The 27,343-nt window shown below is 40.0% G+C and overlaps 1 protein-coding gene across 5 annotated transcripts; it reads left to right on the plus strand.

Moving 5' to 3' along the window:
- Nucleotides 1-9,825: 9,825 nt before the first annotated feature.
- On the plus strand, nt 9,826-21,323 carry LOC128698472 (zinc finger protein 271-like). Of its 5 annotated transcripts, none has more exons than XM_053790682.2 (3): nt 9,834-9,910; nt 14,105-14,212; nt 16,875-21,323. In XM_053790682.2, the coding sequence occupies exon 3, from the start codon at nt 18,639-18,641 to the stop codon at nt 20,121-20,123; it is 1,485 nt and encodes a 494-aa protein (XP_053646657.2). In that variant the 5' UTR covers nt 9,834-9,910; nt 14,105-14,212; nt 16,875-18,638; the 3' UTR covers nt 20,124-21,323. The 5 variants fall into 5 exon arrangements, with proteins under 5 accessions (XP_053646660.2, XP_053646658.2, XP_053646657.2 ...); XM_053790684.2 differs by having other exon boundaries at nt 14,105-14,191; XM_053790685.2 differs by lacking the exon at nt 14,105-14,212 and having other exon boundaries at nt 9,826-9,860.
- Nucleotides 21,324-27,343: the final 6,020 nt, after the last annotated feature.

The following is a 27,343-nucleotide window of genomic DNA, read 5'->3' on the forward strand; positions in this document are numbered from 1 at the left end:
ACGTCACCTTTCGGGGGGGGGGGATAGCGGGATCTAGACTTACCCTACCTTAACAAGCAGCCGGCAATCAAACTATCACTTTCGGGGTGGGGGAAAAAAGGGGGGGAATAGCGGGAGCTAGACGACCCCTACCTTAACAAGTAGCTGGCAATCAAACTATTGTTGCCATGTACTTGCTCGACACTCCTATCTGTTGAACTTTTCCCTCACACTCCCCCATACCAAGACTTATTGTCAAGGAGTATAAGAAGAATAGGCAAGGAAAAAGTTCTAACACGTGGAAGTCGCGTAAGGCAACAAAACTTCTACTGACTGTCAGGACTTAACCAGTCAGAGAAATAATTAGATGAACCGTTTCTAAAATGAATTCTTTTCCCAGTAAATAAAATTTAAGCTTGGAGATGCCCCACCCAAGGGCCAAACATTCCTTTTTCTATGGTGGAGTATCTCGTTTCTGCAGGAGGGAAGTTTTAGATTTAATAAATATACAGGAACTAGGAGTGTGTGTATTTTGTGCAGTAAGCACCTGACACCTATTGCAAGAACTATACTTCTTTGTAACCTGAGAGTACATGCTTGGCCAAAAATAAGTGTGCTTGAGTTTATGCCACGTCTTACGATGGGCCAAGTGTTTGGTCACTGGCAAATCATTAGCCATTTGAAGAACAGTCTCTCGACATGGTTTAGGAACAACAAGGAGGGAATAATCTATCACTGAAGAATGAGATTTAAATACAGATTTATGTAGGATACCATTAATATATTCAAACTTATGAGATAAGTATCTCCCATGGATAACTTTGTTGTTAAAAGCTTGATTATGACAATCCCGAAGTGAAGGGCAATTGCGCTGTATATTGACAAAATCATCCTTGGACATAAAATCTGGGAAAATAAAAGGACTTACGGTGGGAGAAGAGGAGGTAGGAGAAGCCGGGGTTATGGTCTGAGCCCTTGTCAAGACATTGAGAGTGCCGGAGGCAATACCCTTATTTTCACCTGACAAGTGGACAGGTGATCTTGCTACCTCACTATCGAGAGCAGTATCATCTGTTTCCACCCCCAAATGAACAGTACGAGACAATGTAGCTTCCAGTGCGGAATTGTTAAGGGAATTATTTAACTTGCAAGGAAGAGGAGCTGGAAAATTTAGATCCACGGGTGGTGACGAAAGATCCACCTCTGAAGGAAGAACGGGACCTTTAATGTTACCCACTATTATAGAACAAGTAATTGGGGCTAGTACCGCCTTAGTCCAACTGGTGAACCATTTACTTTTCAAGTAACAAAGTATTGTAGGGAAAGTATTTTCCCGACCCAAGTAATCTGAAAGAATAGAGGACACATGAGAGGTATTAAAGTAAGGGAACAGTTTGTCCGAAATTACTATGCACGTACATCCAGTGTCATGTAATATGTCTGAGACTTTTATACCATTAACTGCTCCTCAACAGAAGGGTGCTTGGTCATTACCGTCAACAAAACATCTACCAACTTTCTCTATTTTCTTGGAAGGACAATCTGGACGTTTATGTCCGATACCACCACACCGATGACATGTTGGTATAATAGCTGGTGACTTTTTTTCTACTGTAGGCTTCTTAATCTTTAGTTCAGGTGAACCATTGCCCTTAAGGTTCGATCCCTTTAGGTCTTTATAGGAATTGTGAGCCTCAGCATACAAGTCAGTGGCCTCAGCAACTTCATCAGCTTTAATCACGTTACGTTCTCTAATGAATGTTCGTATCTGGTGAGGAAGAGCTGTCAGGAACTGGTCAGCAACCATGAAGTCTCTAAGAGATTCATAACTGTGATCAATTCCTGAACTCTCTATCCAAAAGTCGAACAAACGAGTGTTACTTGTAATTGCTGAAAGTTTTGGCCAGGCTGTAAGGTGGCATACCTGAAATCTTTCTTGTAAGAATTTGTGGTTTTTTGATATGCTTTAAGGATTGCCTTCTTCAGTAGGTTATAATTACATATGATATCCTGCGACAAAGTTGCATAGATATTCAAAGCTGTACCGGAAAATAACATTCCTAACCTGATAGCCCAGGTGTCAGCAGGCCATTCACAGAGGGTAGCAGTATTTTCAAACCTGATAATGTATGATGTAATGTCTTCACCCTCTGTGAAGGGAGGTAAATTAGGTGTTGGAATATGTGCACTAGCTGCATGATGTTCAATTACTCCTTCCTCTAATTGTTGTTGTGTAAGAGTTAACTTTTATTCTCTAATTCAAGGCGAGCTTTTTCGAGCTCATGATCCTTTTCCCTCTCTCTTAATTCATGTTCTCTAGCTTTTTCCTCATGTTCTCTAGCTCTTTCCTCACATTCTCTATCCTTTGCTCTTTCCTCAAGTTCTCTTAATTTAACTTGTTCATCACGTACTCTAGCTCTCTCCTCGCATTCAAGTCTATCATGCTCCTTTTTGTCTTCTCTCTCTCTTTCTAACTGTCTATCTTGGTTTTCTCTTTCAATTCGATCTCTCTCCATTTTATCCTCTCTTTCTCTTTCTAACTGTCTTTCTTGGTTCTCTCTCTCTATTCTTTCTCTCTCCTTATTCTCTTCTCTTTCGATTCTCTCTCTCTCCTTTTCCTCTTCTCTTTCGATTCTCTCTCTCTCCTTTGTAATTCTTTCCTGGATTTTAGCACTAATGAAAGATTCTAAATTTTTTCCTGTTATTCCTAACTTACTTCCAGCATTCATCCAAAACTGGTATTCCTCCATATTTGCAAGAATAACTTAAACTACCAGGGAAAAAAATGAAACGGGTCTCAAAGAAAATGGAGGGTTCAATTCCTGCTCCGCTCAAACTGTAAATAAATCAGAGGGCTCGATCCCTGCTTCAATTAAACAATGTATTAATGAAAATGAAGGGTTCTATGGTGGCTCCGAGCAAACAGTAAGTAGAATGGGGTCCCTTGACCATCCAATCTTCTCACCAACAAATCAAGAGTATCCTACAACAGTTCCCTTGATATAATAAAGAGCTCAATGAAACAAATTGTCACTGGAAAATCTCGGGTCCCTAGAGTAATCCTCCAAAGTGTTTCAAGCTCACACAAAAATAGGTGGCAAAATTAACTAGTATTCCTGCCTTGACTTGACTTACAATAAATTGAGACTATAACAATCACCAAATCTTTTAAATACCTGTACTGTAGTCCTACCATAGAGAATGATTACTCATGGCTGGTGGTAGCCACCTGTGGTATGCAGCGTTGAAGTTCCAATGGTAGATTCGAGACGTAGTCATATCTTGATTCAGTCGAGCGAATCCTGGCAAGGTCGCCACTTGTGAAGGCTTGCTCAGCCCTGTAACAACTTCAGACAGTATTACAAAGGCTGGCTCCTCCTCAGGAAAATTAATGAATAGAAAAAGAAATAATAATTCATAAAGATAAACACTTTATTATTTATTAAAGCAAACATAAAACAGTGAAACATGAAAGGTATATCCTATTTGAAAGAAAAATGAAAAATGAGATGAAAAAAATAACATTTGAACTCAACGCTAATATATATATTGGTACTGGGGTGTCTGGTGTTGGCGACACTGCGTGTTGTTGAAATCATAGCCGTTGCTGATGTGGGGGGGGGGGGTCGCAGGTGTTGGTGACAACCCACCAGCTCGTTCTTCACAGTCTATAGCCTTGAATAATTAGTCCAGATGACAGGAAAGCAGGTTCGTTACCACTGCTATGATGAGGGGTTATGTCCTGCGTCTATACATAACAGGTAGATAGATCCAACATGGAACGTCTCAGGACTTTAGTCCGTCTCCATCAATTCTACTCGTTGGTTGGCAGGTGACCCATTCTGTCATTCCAAGCTGTAAAGAGAGACAGGTTACCCACTGCTTAAGAAATCACTCTCCATGATAAGTACAATACCTAAAAGACGTGGTGATTATTAAGACATTTAACATAAAGCAAGACTGAAAGGACTAAGTTTATTATTGGCCAAAAGTGAAGCTTTCAACCAATAAGTCCACTAGAATATGAGCAGGCGTGTACTTACAGTAGTGCTGGGATTTGTGAGTCGAGTGATTACTGTTCGACTGGAGCCCCACAAGTCACCTTTCGGGGGGGGGGATAGTGGGAGCTAGGCTTACCCTACCTTAACAAGCAGCCGGCAATCAAACTATTGTTACCATGTATTTGCTCGATACTCTATCTGTTGAACTTTTCCCTCACAAGCCAACACATAGTTCAACAAGGTCGATGAAATCGCTGGCTGGAATAGGAAGATCAGAATCGTCAATTTTCCTGCGCAAGAGATCGATGGCTTGTGTAGTAGGTGCTTTGGTGAATAGGGTAGTCATGTCAAGGCTGGAAAGTTTCTTGTTCCTGATGCTGATGTTGCGAATGCGATTGAGAAGATCACCCGAGTGTTTGAGATATGCTGGACCGATAGAGCCCAAGAGTTTAGAGAGGTGTTTTGCGAGAATTCCTGAGAGCTGGTGGGGAGCACTGCCTATTCCCGAGGATATGGGCCTCAGTGGGATACCAGGCTTGTGAGTTTTTGGCAGGCCGTACATTCTGGCAGGTCTGGGGTTGCTGGGCGTGGTGTGCAGAAGTTTCTTGCCTTGTTCTGAGCCCCTCAGAATGCGGCGAGTCCTTTGAAGAAAAGTTTTAGTATGGTTGTCCACTCGGTTAGTTGTGAGAGGTGTGTAGGTATCTGGGTCATTAAGTTGATTGAGCATTTTGTTCCTGTAATCGTCATGAACACTGGGAAAACCTGGAGCTCCATGGGGGTCCCGAAACATGGAGAGCCAAGATGATGGATGTGGTACTGGAAAACCTCATGCATCAACATGTTAGAGACACTACCAGAGAGAGAGAAGAGGATGAACCAGCAAGACTGGACCTTGTATTCACCTTGAGTAGTTCGGACATCGAGGATATCATACATGAAAGGCCCCTGGGAGCTAGTGACCATGTGGTTCTGTGCTTCGACTACATAGTTGAGCTTCAAGTGGAGAGAGTAGCAGGAATAGGTTGGGAGAAACCAAACTACAAAAGGGGGAACTACTCAGGCATGAGGAACTTCTTTCAAGACATTCAGTGGGAGAGGGAACTGGCAGGAAAACCAGTACAAGAAATGATGGACTATGTGGCAACAAAATGCAAGGAGGCAGAGGAGAAGTTTGTTCCCAAGGGAAACAGAAATAATGGGAAGAACAGAACGAGTCCTTGGTTCACACAAAGGTGTAGGGAGGCAAAAACTAGATGTACTAGAGAATGGAAAAGATACAGAAGACAGAGAACTCTGGAAAATAAAGAGATTAGCCAAAGAGCCAGAAACGAATATGCACAGAAAAGAAGGGAGGCTCAGCGATAATATGAAAATGACATAGCATCGAAAGTCAAGTCTGACCCGAAGCTGTTGTATAGCCACATCAGGAGGAAAACAACAGTCAAGGACCAGGTAATCAGACTGAGGAAGGGTGATGGGGAGTTCACTAGAAACGACCGAGAGGTATGTCAGGAGCTCAACACGAGATTTAAAGAAGTATTTACAGTGGAAACCAGTAGAACTCCAGGAAATCAGAACAGGGGAGTACACCAGCAAGTGCTGAACGAGGTACATATAACCAAGGAGGAGGTGAAGAAGCTGCTATGCGAACTTGACACCTCAAAGGCGGTGGGACCAGACAACATCTCTCCGTGGGCCCTTAAAGAGGGAGCAGAGATACTGTGTGTGCCATTAACAAAGATCTTCAACACATCAATTGAAACTGGGCAACTCCCTGAGGTATGGAAGATGGCAAATGTAGTCCCAATTTTTAAAAAGGGAGACAGACATGAGGCACTAAACTACAGACCTGTATCACTAACATGTATAGTATGCTAGGTCATGGAGAAGATCATCAGGAGGAGAGTGGTGGAGCACCTGGGAAGAAACAACAGTATAATTGACAACCGGCACGGTTTCAGGGAAGGAAAATCCTGTGTCACAAACCTACTGGAGTTTTATGACAAGGTGACAGAAGTAAGACAAGAGAGAGAGGGGGGGATCGACTGCATTTTTTTGGACTGCAAGAAGGCCTTCAACACAGTTCCTCACAAGAGGTTACTGCAAAAGCTAGAGGATCAGGCACACATAACAGGAAAGACACTGCAATGGATCAGAGAATACCTGACAGGGAGGCAACAACGAGTCATGGTACGTGATGAGGTGTCAAAGTGGGCGCCTGTGACAAGCGGGGTTCCACAGGGGTCAGTCCTAGGACCTGTGCTGTTCTTGGTATATGTGAATGACAACTTAAGGGATAGACTCAGACGTGTCCTTTTTTGCAGATGATGTGAATTTTTTTTTTTATTTATTTAAAACATCATAAATACAAGGCTGCTTAAAAATTAAATAGCATCACCATACATAATCTATAGAGTACAACGAGGTACACACCATAAATACCAGAAAAAAAAATCTTTAACTAATACGTATAGATATATACGACAAACACACCATAAAATCCATACGTACGTTTCACTAAACACACACAATACCAAAAGATATAACTGTTTGTGTAACAAATATAACACTGGTGGAAACCCCACTTAACCCATTATAACCTACATGCACATCATACAAACATGTTACATTGATGTTTAAACAATAGTTTATGTAATTTGCATACAAAATATACAATTGATTATAGAAATTCCAACTTAGACACAAATTCAATGATTTACTCTAACACAAATTCATTAACATAATAAATATTATATAAATTGACTATCATATTAATCGTCAGCAATTTCCATCCATTCCATAAGTGTTCAATCTTGATACCTATGAACTACGTTTGAATCACAAACAAAAATCATAATGTTGCTACATATTTATAGGATACAATTGGACGACTCAGGGTAATGTACACGTGTTATATCCCTTTAATACTTTGGTGACTCACAGACTAGATTGAACAGTAACAGGGAAGGGATAAAACATGCATATATATATATATATATATATATATATATATATATATATATATATATATATATATATATATATATATATATATATATATATATATATATATATATGCATGTTTGTATACCCAAATATCTGGACCTCCATAACACAATCAAAAACAAAACTAAGAAAACTAGTGACTCAAGAATACGAGTCTTTACACAAAGGAAGCATCAAAAACATAACAAATATGTAAAGACACCCCAGTCATTTTGTACACAAAAGGTACAATAAGTAACCCTAACCCCTGAATCTACAACCACACATCCATAACAACTAAAAAACATTCATGCCCAAACTCATATTCACGCAACTCACATCCTTCCCCCCAAGAGACGAGCCAGCTATTGCCCACTGACCTACACGACAACTTATTCGGCATGCCCGTATATTTATCACAGATTCACAAGGGTTTCAAGAGTGAGCCTTTTATAACCGTCCGAAAAACCCTTATCCCACCTCCTCCCATACAATTCCCTATTCCTACACATTGTACGATAAAACGTTATTGCAAGGACACGCCTTCTCACCTCACTGACCCCTTTTCCCCGCATTACCCACGAAATATAAATGTAATCCACGATAATATAATCTAAAGCCCGTTCAACGTCCTGGTCTAATCCACCGATGTCGAGACTTAACGCACGCAGGACCTGCACTCCTCTCCCTCCCACCCTCTGTACCACCCTACCCAACCAACTCCTGACATCTTCTAAACCTTCGCAAAAATAGACAACGTGAAAAGCCGTGTCTTCCCCACCACAAAACCCATACCCGCCTCCCTCCACGACTCTTCTGGATCGTAGTATTGCCCCTGACGGCAATATACCATGTAAAAAACGAAACATGACTTCACGCACCCTAGGCCGTAATTTCAACTTGCTAAATCGGAGCCATATATTTTCCCACGAGTACATGGGGAACAAACCTTCTACTGGAGCTGCACACGTACCCCCCAGTAACCTACTTAAAACCCTTATGCGAATGTTCCTCCGTTCCTTTACCATCAACAAAGCTCGTAGTACAATCTCACATTCCCTTAACTCCATTCCCCTATACCACTTTTTCACCCTCGTATATACTTAGTCCATATTTCCCGCCATCACACCCACACGCCAAACCTCCCACTTTAGAAAAACACATTTCACCCTACACTTTAAGTCCAACAATCCTAAACCAACCAGACTACATATAACCTCCACTCTTACATGTGTCTTACTTACCAACCAGACTACATAAAACCTCCACTCAATCTCATATGATGTAGAATCGTCAGTTATTGTATTAGAATGTATAATGCAATAGAAAAAAAAATTATGCTGTGTGAGAGCAGGAGAGCTACGAACATCATCATACATGATATAAATGACTATAATTCCTTGTAGGATCGTCGTATTACATTGATTCTTGTACCATTGTCTTGCCAATGAGTTAAGATATTTTTCTATATGACTAAATAAATTTCCATACTTTATCGATGTTTTTTTATTGGCCGCGCATGGTGATCTAACTGCCCTTTGACACTACCTCTCCTTCTCAGTGGGGAGGATTTTGACTCTACAGACCATCAGATCTTAGCCTGTATCTGCGCATTCTTGCTGGCTTCAGGGAGCATTAGGGATATATAATACGCAGCAATTTGTCAACATCTTTCCATAAATAACAAAAAAAAAAAGGGCACAATACCGTGACTGGAACAATACACAAATAACCCGCACATATAAGAGGAGCTTACGATGACGTTTCGGTCAGACTTGGACCATTTACAGTCACACTAACAAAAGGAGAGGAGAGTGTATATATAGGCCAGCAGACAGGGACGGAAACAAGAGAGGAAGTGGAGGTAGTAGTAGTAGTAGTAGTAGTAGTAGTAGTAGTAGTAGTAGTAGTAGTAGTAGTAGTAGTAGTAGTAGTAGAGTCAGTCAAATTCCCAAGGCAGAAGAAGGAAAACCCAAAGGAGAAAGAGGAAAAAGGGAAGACGGAAGAAAGTTGTGTATAAGGGAGGATTCGACCAAATGAAGACTGAAAGTCAATAGGATGACTGTGATCTCTGATATGAGAGAAAAGAGCATTGTTTGTGCCGACAAACCTAACACTACTTTTATGCTCCTTAAGTCTGCCAAAAAGAAATAGAGTAGACACCTCTATAGGTGCTCCTGGTGTCTATTCTATTTCTTGTTCCTCCTGTCCTCTTCAGTACTTTGGAGAATCTGGAAGATCTCTTTCTGACAAACTTAATGAGCACAAAAGTAGTGTTAGGTTTGCCGACACCAATAATGTTCTTTTCTGTCATGTCAGAGATCACAGTCATCCTACTGACTGATCTTCTGCTAAAACTATCTACCCTACTTCCAATTTTCATAGTCACCGTCTTGTTGAATCCTCCCTTATACACAACTTTCCTTGTATGAATCTTAGTCCTGGCATTGTCTCAATAGATGCCTTCCTTTCCCATTATATCGTAAAATGTTGCAAACTTCAGAACAACTGTGACTTAACCTGATTCTTTTTTTCCCTTCTCCCTCTTCCTCTTCCTTTCTCCTCTTTCTCCTTCGGGTTTTCTTTCTTCTGCCTTGGGTATTTGACTGACTCCACTACTGCTACTACTACCTTAACTTCCACTATTGTTCTCGTCCCTGTCTGCTGGCCTATATATACTCCCTCCTTCTCTCCTTTTGTTAGTGTGACTTTGTAAACGGTCCAGTTCTGACAGAAACGTCATCGTAAGCTCCTCTCTTATATGTACAGTTTAATTGTATAACATCCTTCCACTTTGGTGGTGGTTGGTTTTGGGAGCGGCGGAAGTCAGGGTTCAATACGACGTACACTGTCAGTGGCCCTATAAACAACAACAACAACATGTATTGTTGGTGGGTGAGTGTGATAAAGTGAACAATAAACAGTGTTTGTGGTGTCTAACACAGGTGAGTAACACCTACCTTTATTACAATACAACATTCATGTGCTAGATGATACATAGAGAGAGTTTGACCCATGAAATAGTGTATTAAGGCGTCAGACATGATCATATCTGAGTCTTGTTGACTGTCTTACCTGCTCAGGCGTTCTGTGTTAGTTGCTCAGGTGTTGGCTGTGTTAGTTGCTCAGGTGTTGACTGTGTTACCTGCTCAGGTGTTCTGTGTTAGTTGCTCAGGTGTTGACTGTCAGGTGTTAGGTGCTCAGGTGTTGAATGTGTCAGGTGTTAGGTGCTCAGATGTTGAGTGTGTCAGGTGTTAGTTACTCAAGACAGCAAGGGTTACACCAATACATAAAGGTGGTGACCCTACAGACTTAAACAACTATAGGCCAATATCAAACTTACCATTGCTATCCAAAATCTTTGAGAAACTCGTGCACAGGAGACTATATTCATTTATAATGGCACAAAACATACTCAACCCCTGCCAATTTGGATTCAGGAAAAATAAAAGCACTAATGATACAATCATAAAAATGCTAGACCTGCTTTACACAGCATTGGAAAATAAGGAATATCCACTAGTAATTTTTATTGACCTAAGAAAAGCTTTTGACACAGTAGACCACGACATCCTACTCCACAAACTTGACCATTACGGTATAAGAGGCCATGCACTTGCATATTTCAAATCTTACCTTACTAATAGGTATCAGTATGTCACCATTAAAGACACAGCATCAACAACACGGCCACTTGATACTGAAGTTCCGCAGGGAAGTGTCCTTGGTCCCCTGCTCTTCCTTATATACATCAATGATCTTCCAAATGTATCCCAACACCTGACGACACGACTTATGTCATCTCTCACCCTAATCTTGCCACCCTCAACACCATTGTTAATGAGGAGCTGATCAAAATATCGACTTGGATGACAGCCAATAAACTTATTCTTAACACTGACAAAACCTACTATATTATGTTTGGTAGCAGAGCAGGAGATGCACAAATTAACATTAAGATCGACACCACTCTAATTACCAGACATAATGAGGGCAAATTCCTAGGCCTATACCTTGACAACAACCTGAATTTCAGCACCCATATCCAACACATAACCAAAAAAAGTATCTAAAATGGTTGGGATCCTCTCCAAGATACGATACTATGTGCCGCAAAATGCCCTTCTCACACTATACCACTCACTTATTTATCCATACCTCACCTATGCTATTTGTGCTTGGGGATCAACTGCAGCAACACACCTAAAGCCAATAATAACCCAACAAAAAGCTGCAGTAAGAATAATCGCTAAATCCCATCCCTGGCAACACCCCCCTCCCCACTCTTCATAGATCTAAACTTACTCCCTGTTCAGTACATCCACACTTACTACTGTGCAATCTACATCTACAGGACCTTAAACTCCAATATCAACCTTGACCTAAAACGCTTTCTTGATAGTTGTGACAGAACCCACAGGCATAACACAAGACACAAACATCTCTACGACATTCCCCGTGTCCGACTAAACCTTTACAAAAATTCAATGTATGTCAAAGGCCCTAAAATCTGGAACACCCTACCTGAGAACTCCAGAACTCCAGACACATTCATCACCTTCAAAACTACCATTAGAAAACATCATATCTCCCTGATACACCCTGTCAACTAACTACACGAATACCACCTGGTGGTTCACACTTACACTCACTCACCCATTTGACCATAAACAGAAATATTAATCTCAATCTTAAAATAATGAATCCTGTGATACTCTAATACTGAAACTATGTACTGTGCCAAAACAAAAGCATTCACATTGCTAAACTCACAAACTAGTATTTAGTCACTTAGCCATAATACCAACTTACCTCATAATTTGTAATATTTTAAAATTAAGAATTAAACTAAGTCTGCCCGAAATGCCTAGCCATACTAGGTGTTCTAGTGGTACACTCTGTAATCATTATTTTACTACATGTAAACCACACAATAACCAAATTCTGTAAACTCAGCATTGTAATCATTATAGAGAATAAACTTTGAATTTGAATGTCAGGTGTTAGGTGCTGAGGTGTTGAGTGTGTCAGATGTTAGTTACTCATGCAGCAGCAGGTGTTAGGTGCTCAGGCAGTACCAGGTGTTAGGTGCTCAGCTCAGCAAGTGTTAGGTTCTGAGGCAGCAGCAGGTGTTAGGTGGTGAGGCAGCAGCAAGTGTTAGGTGGTGAGGCAGTAGCAGCAGGTGTTAGGTGGTGAGGCAGCAGCAGCAAGTGTTAGGTGGTGAGGCAGCAGCAGCAGGTGTTAGGTGGTGAGGCAGCAGCAGGTGTTAGGTGGTGAGGCAGTAGCAGCAGGTGTTAGGTGGTGAGGCAGCACCAGGTGTTAGGTGGTGAGGCAGCAGCAGCAGGTGTTAGGTGGTGAGGCAGCAGCAGCAGATGTTAGGTGGTGAGGCAGCAGCAGGTGTTAGATGCTCAGGCAGCAGCAGGTTTAAATTAGTAAGTTTTAAGGTTTATGTTACATAATAAACTATAAGTAACTCAACTGTGTGAAAAACAGTTAACATTTTGTTTTGATTTTTAACCCTGGAGGGTTAGTCACCCAGGATAACCCAGGGTAGGGTGGGTTAGCCACCCAGGATAACCCAAGAAAGTCAGTGTATCATTGAGGAACTGTCTGTTTTATTTACACTGTGGTCCTCAGTGTTGTCCCCCAGGAAGCCACCCACACCAGTCCACTAACACCCAGGTACCTATTTGCTAGGTGAACTGGACAACAGGTGTAAGTTTCTGCCTCACCGGGAATTGAACCCAGACCCTCAGAGTGTGAAGTGAGAACCTTGCCAACCAGGCCACAGGAAGATAAATTAGGAATAAGGTTGACCTGTGACCTGGTGAGGGTAGAATCTTTAGGAGTATTTCCTTACACTAGGTGTTCTGTTTACCTAGCAAGTAGGTTGTGTTAGTGGACTCGTGTGGGTCGCATCCTGGGACAAAACTCGCCTAATTTGCACAAAATGCTCTGCATAACAAGCTGCTTTTTATATAGTAGTATATCACTGATGTCAGCTATGATCTGTATACCTTGTGATACATGATACATGTAGTTTCCTCCACAACAGCTGTTCCTCGGGGAAAGCTTTATATCCTCAGTAACTTTATCCCGAGCAACAGTGCGAGTGGGTACTCGTGACGTCATCAACGTTGCCGCATCACTGGAGAGAGTTCCGGGGGTCAATGCCCCCGCGGCCCGGTCTGTGACCAGGCCTCCTGGTGGATCAGAGCCTGATCAATCAGGCTGTTACTGCTGGCTGCATGCAATCCAACATACGAGCCACAGCCCAGCTGGTCAGGTACCGACTTTAGGTGCTTGTCCAGTGCCAGCTTGAAGACTGCCAGGGGTCTATTGGTAATCCCCCTTATGTGTGCTGGGAGGCAGTTGAACAGTCTCGGGCCCCTGACACTTATTGTATTGTCTCTTAACATGCTAGTTACACCCCTGCTTTTCATTGGGGGGATGTTGCATCGTCTGCCAAGTCTTTTGCTTTCATTGTGAGTGATTTTCGTGTGCAAGTTCTGTACTAGTCCCTCTAGGATTTTCCAGGTGTATATAATCATGCATCTCTCCCGCCTGCATTCCAGGGAATACAGGTTCAGGAACTTTAAGCGCTCCCAGTAATTGAGGTGTTTTATCTCCGTTATGCGTGCTGTGAAGGTTCTGTGTACATTTTCTAGGTCAGCAATTTCACCTGCCTTGAAAGGTGCTGTTAGTGTGCAGCAATATTCCAGCCTAGATAGAACAAGCGACCTGAAGAGTGTCATCATGGGCTTTGCATCCCTAGTTTTGAAGGTTCTCAGTATCCATCCTGTCATACACGTTTTCTCTCATGGCTGAACAGAGAAATTGTAGTGTTGTCGCTCCACCCGGCTCCACAAGTATTATTATCAGAGCATATAAAATATGCAGTAAATGCCAGACAACAAGTTTACACTAACTTATATTAAGTTAGCAATAGAAATAGGCATTAAAAACACAATAAAAGGTAAGATACACACAGAGTACACTTATTACTTACCTTAAAATATTAATATTATTGGTTAGAGGTGAGTGACAGGGTGTTTATTGAATAAAATCAGAATGGCACACCATCATCCTCTAACTTGGCACTTAAAGCAAGAGGCTTATGACTTCTCTTTTTATTACAGCTAACCTTAGACGCCATCGTCAATGAGAGCCAACTAGTTAACCAAAGAGTAAACGAGAGAGAGAACGAGATACAGAGTTGAGACAACGTAAGAACACAAACTGAACAGGTAGTGGATGATCACTTGGTCAGGTGAAATAAATGCGTATTAATATGTGTCTGCTTTTAGTTCATTCACGTCCATTTGTAAGAGTTTGTAAAACATTTTCCTACATTTTTTTTATTTTAATAATAATTACCTCACAATACAAATACTCTTACATTGTGTACAAGTTGTACAAGTTAGTTCAGAATAAACAAACAGCAACACACCATTTTTAGAGTGAATGAAGATAATAATATTAATAATAATAATAATAATAATATTATTATTATTATTAATATTAATAATAATAATATTAATATTAATAATGATAATAATTATTATTATTATTTATTATAAAAAGCACTAAACCCACAAGGGTCGTGAATTGCTATACATAGAGTAAAGGAATACGAAAAGAATATTTTTCTACAGTTACCCCCCAGTGTTTGACTAGAGAAAACATAATTCTTCCAACACTACCTACACAGCTGCTTTGTAAACAAATCTCATATTTACATTAATTTTTTATTCTGAGTGTATGTATCATGTTTATATGCTATGTAATGGGTTTCATATATAATTTTGAGGAAAATATCATAGATGGATTAATCAAAATGCCTATAATGATGTAAAATAAGACATTTAGTGTGCCCAAGAGTGATTATTATTACGTAGCATTGGCGTCATGAGTAGAGAGAGACTTAGAGATTTTAATGTGTACCTGCACACCAGCACAGTGTGTAAGTATATTTAGGTACAGGTACACATAAGTATAATTATCAGAGTACATATAAAATATGCAGTAACTTTAAAACACTTGAAATTTTGGAAAGTTTCCTGACATAATAGATGTGGTCACGGAAAATGTAAACAAACCAGGTGGGGGGCGCTGTATTTAAAAGACCGCTTGCCGTATAGCAAATTTTGGTCATAATTTGACAACGCTGTATTAGCGGAACGCCGTAAGACAAAACGCCGTAAAGCGGAGCCTTACTGTATAGATAAACAGAAATATAGATATACAGAGATATAGACAGATAGAGATATAGACAGATACAGAGCTATAGACAGAGAGACAGCCAAAGCCAGCCAGCCAGTCAGCCGGCCAGCATGCCGAATACATAAGAACATAAAAAAGAACACTGCAGCAGGCCTACTGGCCCATGCAAATCAGGCCCATGTCACCCCCTTATCTCAGACCATTGACCCACCTAGTCAGATCACATCCACTAGAGGAAGGAGCATGACATCAGACCTAGTAGCACAAACTAGTCAGGTCCAACTACACCCACCCACACTCACTCATATATTTGGCTAACCCTCACTGTAATTGTTATCACTGTTACACACAAACATGTCTGTCTATCTATCTGTCTGTCTGCCAGTCTATCTCTGCTTATCTGTCTGTCTGTCTGCCTGTATGCACCTGGAGTATATATCAATCTCCTTGAAGAATGGTGTTATGACAACTGTTGACAGCTCAGTGACATGTGATAAATGGGCACTAGGGGAACCCTGGCTTTATTTATTTTCACTGATAAACACAAGCATGTTTGTTTATCTATCTGTCTGTCTGTCTTTCTATCTGTCTGTCTATCTGACTGGAATTTTGGGTTATCCTAGGTAATTTACCATATGTATAATACTCTTCCTGTGTACATGTGAGACAGAGATTGAGATAGACAGAGATATAGATAGACAGAGATATAGACAGATATAGAGATATGGACAGAGACAGCCAGGGACATAATAAAGAAGGAACACTTCAGTAGGTCTACTGGCCCATGCAAGGCAGGTCCATGTCACCCCCCCCACCCCAGCTTAGATGAGTGATCCACCTAGTCAGGTCGCATCCACTGAAGGAAGGAGCACGACATCAGACCTTGTAGCACAAGCTAGTTAGGTCCAACTCACACCCACCCACACTCATTCATGTATTTATCAATCCCATTTTTACTTTCCTCTTAAAAGGGGAGTGTTAATGCGGTATGGCATCAGTGAATCCCTGGTGTTTGCCACGCTGTTTGCTCTAGCTGGTGCTCAGTTGAACTGGTACTCCCACAAGGTACTAAGTGCTCCCTGATTTTTTTTAGTACTGCACACACGTGAGCGTGTTTGATAGGAGTGAATGGAGACAAATGGTTTTTAATACTTGACGTGCTGTTGGAGTGTGAGCAAAGTAACATTTATGAAGGGATTCAGGGAAACCGGCAGGCCGGACTTGAGTCCTGGAGATGGGAAGTACAGTGCCTGCACTCTGAAGGAGGGGTGTTAATGTTGCAGTTTAAAAACTGTAGTGTAAAGCACCCTTCTGGCAAGACAGTGATGGAGTGAATGATGGTGAAAGTTTTTCTTTTTCGGGCCACCCTGCCTTGGTGGGAATCGGCCAGTGTGATAATAAAAAAATAATAAAATAACACACTGAGTGCACAGACCCATTCTTTCATGTCTGTGTGACTCGAGCCTATTGCGCCAAATTTGAAGGAATGAAAAATAAAATGTAGATCTACATTCAGAGTGCTACGCGTACAAACATAGATCTACATTTGGTCAGTTTAAGGGTTAAGTAACAATTTTATTTAGTGAAACATGTGACAAAAGAGAAAAAAAATCTTTTTTTTAGTTGAGTATGTTGTGTTGGTAATTTTGGAATATTGTACTATACTGACTCATGTTTCTATTGCAGAAGTATTTTGTGGAAGACTACCAGGTTGTGTCTTGCCAGACACTATATCTTTAGTACTTCAAGAAGCACCAGTATAAGTGTCTTGAACAACAACTGATATTGCAGAAGTATTTTGCGGAAGACTGCAGGTTGTGTCTTGTCAGACACTATATCTTCAGTGCTTCAAGAAAGACAACAGCTGTTCTTCTTATGAATTTTTAACTAGCTATTACTAATTAAACAATTTTGCTTTTGATGGTGGGAATTCTATCTAAAAAGACATGGCAGTTAATTCTTTGAGGGTCTGTTTTGTAGTTCTATGACTTTTAAGTCAGGGTCCAAGCTGTAGTAGTACATCATGAGCTCAGCTTACTCAGATAAGCTGTGAGTGGTAAATTTGGGCCTAAATATGAGAGAATGCATCTGTGTGGTAAGTGTGCACCATATAAAACAAATCCTGCTGCACACAGTGCATAATGAGAAAAAAAAACTTCGACTATGTTTTTTTTTTCAACATGCAATCCTCGTCGAAAAATCCCTGAGACTCAGTCATTTTTTTGGACTTAAGGCATCCTCCGGCGGCATCCCGGCCGAAAACACAAATTTTCAGTGTATTTTCATGTGTTTTTTTTGGTAGCATTCACTGTTTCTTGGTCTCATTTGATAGAATAGAAGATGTATTACAGAAATGATTTTGGTGGATTTTAGTACAGAAAATAGCTTGAAATTCAGTTCAGAGTAGTAGAAATGTTCTATGTTTGCCAATGTTAGAGGGTAAACAAATCATATCACATGTCCAATACACGTCAGCTGATGGGTCTGATGTGTGTTCCTGAATGCACTGATATTATTTATACAATTATTACAATATTGCATAAAAGTATTACAATATTGCATAAATGTAAATTTTTTATTTTTTGGCGCGAATAAAAATTATTTGTGAATAAAAAATCAAAATGAAATTCATCTGTAAATCCTGGAAATGTAACTAATAAATAGATGAAATGTTAGTTTAGTGCCAGGAATGTCTGCATTGATTATTCTGGACCCTATTTTGAAATTGGAATATTTTGAACTTTGTGTGAAATTGGCCAAATTACCAATTTCCAGTCACTTTATTGGGAAGTTGAAATAGTTGATTTGGGCAATTTTATGTGCTTAGTAGATAAAATGGAACACATACTATCAAAATAACTAAGAATTTGGTCTAATGGAATAATTTAATTTGCCAAAAACAGGACTCAAAGTGGGCAAAATTGCCAGTGCATAAATATCTGACACAGCAAAATTTGCAGGAGTACAACTTTGTCAATTCTTTATCAAATTTTGTACTTTTTTATTTTATTACCTTCAGAAAACAATTCTCTACAATTTCATCAGAAAAAATAATATTTTTTAGATCCTGTGGAGAATTTTCAGATTTGCGGTCTGAACCCTCAAAGGATTAATTAAAGAAAACGAGTTAGCAATTTTGTAATTAAAAATTTTCAGAAAAATCTGTTTAAACACAATAGCAAATAATAATAATAATAATATTGTTGAGTACATCTACAGTGTTCTAGTACATATATTAATCTTTTAGCACAAAACAAAAATTATCATAAACTTTATTAGTGTTCATAAGTAGGAAAAGTTTTGCCTTAATAAATTTTAACATGGGAATGTTTTCATAAGGAAGGCCATGTGTTTAGTGTCAAAAAGATAAAAAAAAAAAAAATTGAAATAGACATGTGAGTACATAAGGAAGATTAACTACACCACTGTTGTATAACTAAAATATTTTAAATGAAATACCTTCATTTAAAAAATATGGAAAAACATAAAGACCATAAACCATATCAATGTTCAGATTGTATGAAATGTTTTAGTGTAAAAAGAAATCTTGTGAGACATATGAGAGTACATACAGGAGATAAACCATATCAATGTTCAGAATGTCTGAAATATTTTAGTGATAAAAGCAGTCTTGTGATACATGTGAGAGTACATACAGGAGATAAACCATATCAATGTTCAGAGTGTCTGAAATGTTTTAGTCAAAAAAATAGCCTTGTGTCACATATGAGAGTACATACAGGAGATAAACCATATGAATGTTCGGAGTGTCTGAAATGTTTTGCTCAAATAAGCAGTCTTGTGAAACATATGAGAGTACATACAGGAGATAAACCATATCAATGTTCAGAATGTCTGAAATATTTTAGTGATAAAAGCAGTCTTGTGATACATGTGAGAGTACATACAGGAGATAAACCATATCAATGTTCAGAGTGTCTGAAATGTTTTAGTCAAAAAAATAGCCTTGTGTCACATATGAGAGTACATACAGGAGATAAACCATATCAATGTTCGGAGTGTCTGAAATGTTTTACTCAAATAAGCAGTCTTGTGACACATATGAGAGTACATACAGGAGATAAACCATATGAATGTTCAGAGTGTCTGAAATGTTTTAGTGATAAAAGCAGTCTTGTGAAGCATACAAGAGTACATTCAGGAGATAAACCATATCAATGTTCAGAGTGTCTGAAATGTTTTAGTCAAAAAAATAATCTTGTGTCACATATGAGAGTACATACAGGAGATAAACCATATCAATGTTCGGAGTGTCTGAAATGTTTTAGTGAAAAAAGAAGTCTTGTGAAACATACACGAGTACATACAGGAGATAAACTATATCAATGTGCCGAGTGCCAGAAATGCTTTAGTGAAAAAAAAAATCTTGTGATACATATGAGAGTACATACAGGAGATAAACCATATCAATGTTCAGAGTGTCCGAAATGTTTTAGTGTAAAAAAAAACCTTGTGATGCATGTGAGAGTACATACAGGAGATAAACCATATCAATGTTCAGAGTGTCTGAAATGTTTTAGTGATAAAAGCAGTCTTGTGATGCATACAAGAGTACATACAGGAGATAAACCATATCAATGTTCAGAGTGTCTGAAATGTTTTAGTCAAAAAAGTAATCTTGTGTCACATATGAGAGTACATACAGGAGATAAACCATATCAATGTTCAGAGTGTCTGAAATGTTTTAGTGATAAAAGCAGTCTTTTGAAGCATACAAGAGTACATACAGGAGATAAACCATATCAATGTTCAGAGTGTCTGAAATGTTTTAGTCAAAAAAGTAATCTTGTGTCACATATGAGAGTACATACAGGATATAAACCATATCAATGTTCGGAGTGTCCGAAATGTTTTAGTAAAAAAAGAAGTCTTGTGAAACATACACGAGTACATACAGGAAAGAAATCATGTTAGTGTTTAATGTTTCAGGAATATTTTAGTTATAAACTCATCAGAATATGCAAAAGGGATATACCGTAACAGTGTTGAGAGTGAAATATATTAATGAAATATCAGTCGTATAAATCATATAAGTTCATAGAGCAGATGTTGTATTAATGTTTAGAATATCTTATATATTTTAAAGGAAGATCAGTCTTGTGTACTCATGAGAGCTAATATAGAGTATAAACAGTATCTGTATATCGAAAATACTGTAAGGTCAAGTCTGTAATCTGCTTACTGCAGTAATCAAGAATTCTGCAGTGAAATATTCAGTGAACAACAGTAGTGAAATATTCATTGAGCAACAGTAGTGAAATATTCAGTGAACAACAGTAGTGAAATATTCAGTGAACAACAGTAGTGAAATATTCAGTGAACAACACTAGTGAAATATTCTGTAAGGGATTGGTAGCATTAAGAAAAGCAAATAAATGAACTGTACTAAGCTACTTACCTTATGACAGCTCAACATCCTGCAGCTGCCTCTAGAACATTCTATGAGCTGTCAATGTTACCACCCTTTGGCTGTGGGAATTAAATAACTGTAAAAACATAATTGCCCCAAAAGAGCATCATATCAGCATTTCATGTTAATGCTGAAATGATGATTTCTTACGTTTTTGGGCTCAATAACCCTTTAATGATGGGTTAATAATGGCAATTCCAGATAAGGCATGAACTAGCTATCTTCTGTGCAGCCAACCAAACTAGGTTCATAACTTGATAGACATACCTGGGTATTGTATCAGACCACAACTTTATCCCTGGCTTTTGGCATGGATGAAACCTGGTATTGGTGTCTTGATTGAAGCAGAAGTGTCCCTTGAGGAATGTCACACTTGCACTGTTACACTACGGTTCTTGAAGATTTGTCTTTACTTCGTGGTAATTTCACAATAGTTCTACCATGAATTGTTGAGTTTGTTACTGAGGAACAGAAATGAGTGGATTACTAGTGTTCTTTGTTATCCCGGCATTAAGCATGTTTGCCCTGGCAGGTTTTAAAGAAATCTGCCCTTGGAGTGAGCTTTGCCTTGGGGTGTGGCCCCAAAATTGCAGACTTCAGCTTGACATCTTCACAACATCATTACAAATGATAGATTTCTTGATATCTATCGACTGCTGAGAGTGCAATGTTGTCCCACATTATGAATAAAGTGATACAGGGTTTTTCTTGCAAATTTTCCTGTTACAGAGAGTATTTGCTCTCATTAACCCACACTATGGTTGTAACACTGGTCTCTTGCAAGTAGAATGGCCTGACTATGACACATGTTGTTACTGCATCTGCATCCAATTAAATTGTTGATCAGAAGCAAGCAAGATGCCATTTGCCCTTTCTGAGAGGGTGAAGGGGCTGATAGCCCTCCTCTTTCTGGAGAAATTTTCTCCACATATTCAGTGAACAATAGTACTGAAATATTCATTGAACAACAGTAGTGAAATATTCAGTTAACAACAGTAGAGAAATAAGTACAGTAAGAGAACAGAGGTGTCAATACTATAAGTCTAAGACTAATCATTCTTTTAACAATATTAGAAATATTCCCACAAAAATTGTAGAACTTAACATACTTTAACTCTTAACCCTATGACTGTCACAGGCCCCTTTCTGAAACTGTCATTCTATGTCGCAAAATATTCGAAAAAAAAAAACTATTTTTTCTTATGAAAATGTTAAGATTATTTTTCTGAGTGTTTTAGTCCAAAAAAAAAATTTTTTTTGCCATCAGTACTTACGGAGATATAGAGCTGTGAAATTTGCAGAAAATGAACCGCGTATGGGAACAGTGGCGACTGCCGCTCACCCAGTAAACTTTACTTGTATATGAAGTTTTTTTTTTTTTTTTTTTTTCACTATTTTATTTTTTCACATAACTTATGTGGCCTGTGAGACCAAAGTAAGGTGCAATGTACATATATACACTCGTTGTATACAACACAATAAGCACACTCTTAAGTTACATTCACTTGTTAGACGAAGAATGAGGGGAGACCTGATCGAAGTGTGTAAGTGGAAGATAGGTATTAATAAAGGGGATATTAACAAGGTCTTGAGGATATCTCTCCAAGAGAGAACACGCAGTAATGGATTTAAATTAGATAAGTTTAGATTTAGAAAGGACATAGGAAAGTATTGGTTTGGAAATAGGGTAGTTGATGAGTGGAACAGTCTACCTAGTTGTGTTATTGAGGCTAGGACTTTGAGTAGTTTCAAATTTAGGTTGGATAAGTACATGAGTATATGGGGAAAGAGTATATGGAGAAAAAGAGAGAAGTTAAGAGAGTGGTGAAGCATGTAAAAAGAGAGCAAATGAGAGAGTGGGTGAGATGTTATCAACAAATTTTGTTGAAAATAAGAAAAAGTTTTGGAGTGAGATTAACAAGTTAAGAAAGCCTAGAGAACAAATGGATTTGTCAGTTAAAAATAGGAGAGGAGAGTTATTAAATGGAGAGGTGGAGGTATTGGGAAGATGGAAGGAATATTTTGAGGAATTGTTAAATGTTGATGAAGATAGGGAAGCTGTGATTTCGTGTATAGGGCAAGGAGGAATAACATCTTGTAGGAGTGAGGAAGAGCCAGTTGTGAGTGTGGGGGAAGTTCGTGAGGCAGTAGGTAAAATGAAAGGGGGTAAGGCAGCCGGGATTGATGGGATAAAGATAGAAATGTTAAAAGCAGGTGGGGATATAGTTTTGGAGTGGTTGGTGCAATTATTTAATAAATGTATGGAAGAGGGTAAGGTACCTAGGGATTGGCAGAGAGCATGCATAGTTCCTTTGTATAAAGGCAAAGGGGATAAAAGAGAGTGCAAAAATTATAGGGGGATAAGTCTGTTGAGTGTACCTGGTAAAGTGTATGGTAGAGTTATAATTGAAAGAATTAAGAGTAAGACGGAGAATAGGATAGCAGATGAACAAGGAGGCTTTAGGAAAGGTAGGGGGTGTGTGGACCAGGTGTTTACAGTGAAACATATAAGTGAACAGTATTTAGATAAGGCTAAAGAGGTCTTTGTGGCATTTATGGATTTGGAAAAGGCGTATGACAGGGTGGATAGGGGGGCAATGTGGCAGATGTTGCAAGTGTATGGTGTAGGAGGTAGGTTACTGAAAGCAGTGAAGAGTTTTTACGAGGATAGTGAGGCTCAAGTTAGAGTATGTAGGAAAGAGGGAAATTTTTTCCCAGTAAAAGTAGGCCTTAGACAAGGATGTGTGATGTCACCGTGGTTGTTTAATATATTTATAGATGGGGTTGTAAGAGAAGTAAATGCGAGGGTCTTGGCAAGAGGCGTGGAGTTAAAAGATAAAGAATCACACACAAAGTGGGAGTTGTCACAGCTGCTCTTTGCCGATGACACTGTGCTCTTGGGAGATTCTGAAGAGAAGTTGCAGAGATTGGTGGATGAATTTGGTAGGGTGTGCAAAAGAAGAAAATTAAAGGTGAATACAGGAAAGAGTAAGGTTATGAGGATAACAAAAAGATTAGGTGATGAAAGATTGAATATCAGATTGGAGGGAGAGAGTATGGAGGAGGTGAACGTATTCAGATATTTGGGAGTGGACGTGTCAGCGGATGGGTCTATGAAAGATGAGGTGAATCATAGAATTGATGAGGGAAAAAGAGTGAGTGGTGCACTTAGGAGTCTGTGGAGACAAAGAACTTTGTCCTTGGAGGCAAAGAGGGGAATGTATGAGAGTATAGTTTTACCAACGCTCTTATATGGGTGTGAAGCGTGGGTGATGAATGTTGCAGCGAGGAGAAGGCTGGAGGCAGTGGAGATGTCATGTCTGAGGGCAATGTGTGGTGTGAATATAATGCAGAGAATTCGTAGTTTGGAAGTTAGGAGGAGGTGCGGGATTACCAAAACTGTTGTCCAGAGGGCTGAGGAAGGGTTGTTGAGGTGGTTCGGACATGTAGAGAGAATGGAGCGAAACAGAATGACTTCAAGAGTGTATCAGTCTGTAGTGGAAGGAAGGCGGGGTAGGGGTCGGCCTAGGAAGGGTTGGAGGGAGGGGGTAAAGGAGGTTTTGTGTGCGAGGGGCTTGGACTTCCAGCAGGCATGCGTGAGCGTGTTTGATAGGAGTGAATGGAGACAAATGGTTTTTAATACTTGACGTGCTGTTGGAGTGTGAGCAAAGTAACATTTATGAAGGGATTCAGGGAAACCGGCAGGCCGGACTTGAGTCCTGGAGATGGGAAGTACAGTGCCTGCACTCTGAAGGAGGGGTGTTAATGTTGCAGTTTAAAAACTGTAGTGTAAAGCACCCTTCTGGCAAGACAGTGATGGAGTGAATGATGGTGAAAGTTTTTCTTTTTCGGGCCACCCTGCCTTGGTGGGAATCGGCCGGTGTGATAATAAAATAAAAATAAAAAGTACATGAGTGGGAGGGGTTGGATTTGAGTGGGACTTGCACATCGGAGGTTGTTTCTTGGGTGGCATTGAAAATTGTGTTGGTCAAATGTTTGTTAGTGGGATGAATTGTAAAGGACCTGCCTAGTATGGGCCAACAGGCCTGCTGCAGTGTTCCTCCTTTCTTATGTTCTTATGTTCTTATAATTATCAATATATTGTTTACAAAACTTGTTTACAAAAACAAACAATACAAAAAAATGTTCAATACTATTGTTCTATAATATATATACCAATGTACAGTCACCGAACATATTCCTAAATGTTCTGCAGCTTCTGTAACTCTTTGAAACAAGTTTTCATGCACAATGGTGTTTTACACTTCTCACACATAAAACCAGTGTGTGTGAATTTTTGTGGACTTTTTTTTTTATGTGCAAAGACAAAACACCTCGTCTGAGCAGTTTTCTTCAAAGTATTAGCAGGCAGTTGTGTTATGTAGCTATCCTAGGTAAATGGTCGTGTGTCATCTTTCCTTCCTACTTTCCTGCATTCCTTTCCTTCATTCCTTTTCATTCCTTTCCTGCATTCCTTTCCTGCATTCCTTTCCTGCATTCCTTACCTTCATTCCTTTCCTGCATTAATTTCCTTCATTCCTTTCCTGCATTCCTTTCTTTCATTCCTTTCCTTCATTCCTTTCCTGCATTTCTTTCCTACCTCTTTTCCTACATTCCTTCATCTGTCTTTCCTTCATTCCTGCCTTCCCTTCTTGCTTCTGGTTTCTATAATATATATACACATATATAGTCACTAGATACTTTCATATAACTGCTATTATCTCCATTCAGCAAGCTTGTCTTGTGTGTCCTCTTCAAGGGGGGCTCCTTGGCGTGGTGAAGAGGCTCTTGGTCTGAGGAATTAGCCCTGTCGGTCTTCTTCCTCAGACCGAACCTAATTACCCCCCATTCTCCCCTCCCCTATCCCATCCTCCCCATCCTCCCCTTTTTCCATTCCTCCTCCTCCTCCCCACCCCTCCCTTTTGCCCTTCCTCTTTTTGGCTTTTGGGATTTCTCCCACAGGCGCGCTAGTTCCTAGGTAGGGGAAAGGACACCGGGGTCCATCCCATTCCGTTGAGGTTCTTGGCGGTGGCGTAGTTTGCCATGGAATCTGGATTGCCTGGGGATGTCCCGATCCCTCTCTGGTATCCCGGAGTAGCTTTGGGTGTCTTTCGGGCGATGGGTGTATCTCTGGAAGCCACCTTTCGGATTCCGGGGGTGGTGGCCGAAGGAGGTATGCTTTGTGGTGGATATCCGGCCGCCCTCTCTTTTGTCCACCGAGGTAGCTCGGCAGATGTGAGGTTGCTATCCCGGATTGCTGGTTTACTGGCATGAAGGGTAGGGTATGGCACGGGTTCCATGCTGCATCTGCGCTACTAGCGGTGTTGAGGTCCTCTTGGGCGCGGAGGGAGATTTCCGGCCCTTTCATTCCTCCTGGGAACTATTCCTCCCCGCTCCCCCCTTTTTTTATTCTTTTTTTTATTTTTATTTTCTTTTCTTCTTTCTTTTTTTTCTTAAAAACAAAAACCAAAGGAGTATCCTAACCATGGTGCTGTTTCCTCACCCGCTTCAGGTACCGGGACTTCGACTGACTCCTTCGATTTGTCTGAACTCCGCTCTCCTTTGACTATGCTTCCGGCTTCTCCCTCTACAGTACGGCAATTTTCGAATCGCCCGCCCATTTCATAAGAACATAAGAACGAAGGAACACTGCAGAAGGCCTACTGGCCCATGCGAGGCAGGTCCAAGTCCCTACCGGCTTAAGCCAATGCACCCAACCTAGTCAGGTCAGGTCACACTGACTTAAGGGAGGAACACGGCAACCGACCTGTTAGCACAAGCTATCAGGTCTAACTCACACCCACCCACATCTACTCATGTATTTATCCAACCTATTTTTAAAGCTACACAACGTTCTGGCCTCTATAACGGTACTTGGGAGTTTGTTCCACTCATCCACAACTCTATTACCAAACCAGTACTTTCCTATATCCCTCCTGAATCTGAATTTTTCCAACTTAAAACCATTGCTGCGAGTCCTGTCTAGGCTAGATATTTTCAGCACACTATTTACATCCCCTTTATTTATTCCTGTCTTCCACTTATAAACCTCAATCATATCCCCCCTAATTCTACGTCTTTCTAGAGAGTGCAGTTTCAGGGCCCTTAGTCTATCCTCATAGGGAAGGTTTCTGATACATGGGATCATCTTTGTCATCCTCCTTTGTACATTTTCCAGAGAATTTATATCCATTCTGTAATACGGTGACCAAAACTGTGCAGCATAATCTAAATGAGGCCTAACCAAGGATGTATAGAGTTGAAGAACAACCTGAGGACTCCTATTATTTATGCTTCTTGATATGAAGCCAAGGATTCTATTAGCTTTATTGCGAACACTTATGCACTGTTGTCTTGGTTTCAGATTACTGCTAACCAGAACTCCTAAATCTTTTTCGCAATCCGTAATATTAAGATCTACATTATTTAGTTTATATGTGGCATGGTTATTGTCCTGTCCAACATTTAGAACTATGCATTTGTCTATATTAAACTGCATCTGCCACTTCTCCGACCACTGCATCAGTCTATTCAAATCTTCCTGGAGTGCTCGAATGTCCTCGTCAGAATGAATTCGACGGCCTATTTTGGTGTCATCGGCAAACTTGCCGATGTCGCTCTTTATGCCCTCATCTATGTCGTTTATGTAGATTGTGAACAGCAGGGGGCCCAACACTGACCCCTGTGGAACACCGCTCGTGACGCTTCCCCACTCTGATTTCTC

The sequence above is a fragment of the Cherax quadricarinatus genome, chromosome 88 (genome assembly GCF_038502225.1).
Source record: "Cherax quadricarinatus isolate ZL_2023a chromosome 88, ASM3850222v1, whole genome shotgun sequence".
Lineage (NCBI taxonomy): Eukaryota > Metazoa > Arthropoda > Malacostraca > Decapoda > Parastacidae > Cherax > Cherax quadricarinatus.